The sequence below is a fragment of the Aptenodytes forsteri genome, unplaced genomic scaffold (genome assembly GCF_000699145.1).
Source record: "Aptenodytes forsteri isolate BGI_AS27 unplaced genomic scaffold, ASM69914v1 Scaffold46, whole genome shotgun sequence".
Taxonomy (NCBI): domain Eukaryota; kingdom Metazoa; phylum Chordata; class Aves; order Sphenisciformes; family Spheniscidae; genus Aptenodytes; species Aptenodytes forsteri.
The window spans coordinates 3,721,370-3,725,632 of NW_008794774.1; the positions used below are offsets into that span (position 1 = coordinate 3,721,370).

At 41.3% G+C, this 4,263-nt stretch overlaps 1 protein-coding gene across 1 annotated transcript in view; it reads left to right on the forward strand.

The window, feature by feature from the left end:
* Positions 1-739: 739 nt before the first annotated feature.
* Positions 740-4,263, forward strand: part of LURAP1L (leucine rich adaptor protein 1 like) — a 29,819-nt gene continuing 26,295 nt past the window's right edge. Inside the window, exon 1 of the mRNA XM_009274305.1 lies at positions 740-772. Within this exon, the coding sequence (XP_009272580.1) occupies positions 740-772 (33 nt within the window). The remainder of the gene's footprint in view (positions 773-4,263) is intronic.

A 4,263-nucleotide genomic window follows, 5' to 3' on the forward strand; every position in this document is an offset into this window, starting at 1 on the left:
AAGGTTATTCCACTGGACTTGGAGGTTGCTGAGATGGCTGCATGTTTTTGGGTGTTGCCCAGAATTCTACACACAGTCTCCAGTGTTGCTTACAGCCTTATATAAATCAGTGTAGTTACCAGCGTAACTCCGAGACAGGTGCCTACCACAACCTTTAAGGCTTTTGTATGAAGCTTGACCCATAGGTGCAGTTCATTGTTCCATGTATTTTTAAAGTAAAGGCTGGGTTGTAAAACTGATATCTACAATCTTTGCCCAGTGGTGGTAATGGCTAATGAAATCATATATGTACATAGGCAAAGCAGCAGAGAAAGAATAGTAATGCTTTAGATATGTTTCTATGTTCTCTACGTGCAGTGATTAATGCCTCTGTAGTCAGTAGCGTGCATTAGTACAAGTTGTTGTGAACACATTGAAAAACTGGACCTCCTCTTTATGCCTTTAGTTCTGATTCATCTGAGCTCTTGTACAAGCCTGTGAAACAGCAAGTGCAGCAGTCTCATCTCCTCCTTAAACAAAGCCAAGAAAAAACTCATCTGTGTTCTTAAATGCTGTTCTTGTGTTCCTTTTTCTGCTCTCTTTTCCCAGCCCACGGCAAGGAGCTCAGGAAAGGGGATTAATCACTTTTAGAAGGCATTGCTGAGACAATGTGTCAAAACTGACAGAAATAAAATGCCCTTCTCCTTTCTCCACTCCCATGTTCATGTTCCACTGTTCACGGGTCTTTGGGCACAGGACAATGCATCACAGCGGTATTCCTGCTGCTGCTGAGGTAAGTTTGTCAGTGCAAGGTGCCCTTGATAGCCATTTCAGACTTCCACAGTTCTTTTTCTTACAGCTCGATACAGTCTTAAATTTGGGGAAAGCCTGTTTTGGGGTGAACTACCTACACACTGCACTGCCCCACCTGAAAGTTCTGACATTGGTTGGTATGACCCAAACTTCTCCTGCACTGTATGCATGCACCAGGCTTTATTTTGTTAGTGGTTTTGAGTGATAGTCACCTTGATGATGATTATTAATGGCTCCTGTTAGTCTACCTGACCTTACTCATCTGCAGTAGTTCTTCAGTTCTAGAGTATCTTCATTCCTTCTAAGGGACCTACTTAAGAAGTTCAGCATTATCCTGCCCAAGTAGGAGTCATGCAACGTGACACCAAAGCATGACAAATGAACATCCAGCTCAAACCGCCCCACCCTCCTCTGGGTGGTGGTTTGAATAAACAAATAATGATTGCTTCCTAGAAGCTTCTGACGAAGAATATTGGCATTAGTGAGGTAACTAGTTGAAAGCAGGAAAGGCAGGACTCCCATCTACCCCACCCTGTGTTGTCATATACCTGGAACTCTTTTAATGTTCCTGCAGCCTTTGAAGACAAGATGAAGGTCCCACTTCTGTAGCCTGTACTTCCAAGGGAAGGTCCACTTACAGCAATTATTTACGTAAGGCTTATTTACTTTAGTGAGACTGTGGGATTCCTTCAGGACCCAAATTACTAAAACCTCATCTTTTACGGTTTGTTCATCAGACCCACCAGCTCCTTGGCATAAGCAAAGCAAAGAATATTTCATCCTCATTATATATGGTATTGCCTTTGTCCAACACTTAAGAGAAGTATACTTCATTATTGGGAATAGTTTCCTCATTTAAAAAAGGCTATTTTATTACACCATGAAAAATAACCCCCACAAAACTGGCTGTCCTCCAGGAAATTTATTTTTTTTAAACCCTTATTCATCCACAGCCTGATATGACATAAGTCGAGGTTAAATATCAACCAAACATTTTGCTGTGTGGTAAGAATCTGTCTGACACTGTTAACAGATTAAGGAAATAGAAAACTTGTACAGAGCTAGGTACCTGCTGGCTACTTTCCAAGATATTCTTCCAGCATAATTTTATAAAGGGGAACTAGTGATGACAACATCTGAGCACTCGGCTCAGTATGGCTAGGCATTTTAAGTTGGCCAAAGGTCGAGATCTGTCTGATTGCCCACCCAGTTAAGTGGAAACCTTGAGCAGTCTCTGGATTGGGCTAATGTTCACAACATCATTGAGTCAAATTCATCTTGGACCGCACTCCAGCTGAGGGAGGGCCTGAGTATATGTGCCCCCTTTGGATCTGGCTTCAGGAAAATTCCTACATTGCAGGATCATATTACAACTATTTTTGACCTCTAAGACATCTTAAAGACTTTATTTGACAGAAATTTAAAAGAAATGTATTTTAAAGAAATACATTATTATTAAAATTTATGATATAAATAACCTGAGCTGCTGTGTCTCATCCTTTAAGTATAACATCCCTATAAATAAATTTGCTTTTGTTTTGCTATTCCTTTCCATTTTGAATTCTAGCACTCCTCGATAAGCACTGTATTTTATGGAAAGCAAAAGAAAGCATAAACTGAAAACAAGCCTCTTCCTTCTCAAGCTGCCCATTGTTGTCCTGTTTAATGACTTTTGTCCTCTTATCTCCCATGTGATTAACCTTAGCAATCATTCAAGAGCTAAATCTGCAGAGAACTACCATTAAAATAAGGATCCTACCTTATAGGCTGGAAAGTAGTTACTTGGTTAAACTACATGCCCAAAGTTCATAAAATCAAATTGACAATGTGATCTTTGTAAAATGCAGGTGTGTTGCATGATGTCACTATGGTTTTGTTTACAGTATTTTCACCCTTCTGGACAAAGACAGTACCGTGTTCGAGACCTCATAGGTTTAAGGCATCAAGAAAAACTACACAGTGGAATCATTTTATGATCACTAGCTTACTTTCAAAATGTTTAGCATAACATCCACTCTCCAATTTCTTATGTAAAATCATGGTTTGACCTAAGACAAGTCTAAGGTAGTGCTCAGTAGAGTCATGTGAAGAAACTTTTATTCCTTGGCTCTTACGCCCAGTAGGAGATGCAGATGAGATGGTGTGACAACAGAGACCCTATCCAACAACAGGCTGAATGGCCTCATTTCTTGTCTACACAAGCCTCCACACTTTGCTGGGCTGAACTATCAAGACTTCTGGCTACAGAAAGAATGAAGTGGTTGACAGGAGGTTTTAACAAGGTGTTCAAATCACTGAATAAGTCTATCTGGACTTAAAAAAAAAATGCTAGTGAAGACTGATCTAAATGGCCTTATTTAGACATTCAAAGTAAGAGATTCAAAAAGCTCTGAATCTCATGCAAAGAGTTGACGGCACAGGGCAGGAGAGAACAGGCCAACACGGGAGGACTACAGAGATGCTGTCTGCCACTGTAGGGAGAAAATCTGTGTGGCCAAAGCTCAATTAGAGTTCAAGCTGGCCTTGAAGGACAACAAAAAGGGCTTTTTAAAATATGTTAACAGCAAAAAGGAGGACCAGAGATAACATTGGTCTGTTACTTGATGAGGTCAGTCACCTCACAAATAGGGACATAGACAAAGCAGAGACTTTTAATGCCTTTTTCCCCCGTCTTTAACACTGTTGATGGGCCCTGGGACCACCAGACCCCTGTGTTGGAAGACTATGACTGGGGGAATGATAAACTCGCAGCCGACTCTGAACTTGTTTGAGACTTGCTGCTCCAGCTGGATGCACATAAATCTATGGGGCCCATTGGGATTCATCCCAGGGTACTGAAAGAGCTGGCTGATGTCATCACGGGACCTCTCTCCATTATTTTTCAACAGTCTTGGGAAGCTGGAGTCAACTGGAAGCACAGCAAATGTTGTCCCAGTTTTCAAGAAGGGTAAGACGGAAGACTCTGGTAATTACAGGCCTGTCAGTCTCACTTCAGTGCCTGGTAAAGTTACGGAGAAGGTTATTCTGGGAGTTATTGAAAAACACAGACAACGCAGTCATTTGTCACGCCAGCATCGGTTCACAAGGGGACAGACCTGCTTAACTAACTTAATTTCCTTTTATGACAAGGTCACCCATCTAGTTGACCAAATAAGGCAGTAGATATGTTTGTTGTTTTTTTTTTTTATTTTAGCAAAGCTTTTGATACTGTCTCTCACAGTATCCTTCTGGATGAAATCTCCAGCATACAGCTAGACAAGTCCATAATACGTTGGGTGAGCAACTGGCTGATCGGTTGGGCTCAAAGAGTTACAGTAAATGGGGTTACATCAGGCTGGCAGCCAGTCACCAGTGGGGTTCCCCAGGGCTCAATTTTATGGCCAGTGCTCTTTAATGTTTTTATAAATGATCTGGACGCAGGAATCGAATGTACATTAAGTAAGTTTGCCAATGATACTAAACTAGGAGGAG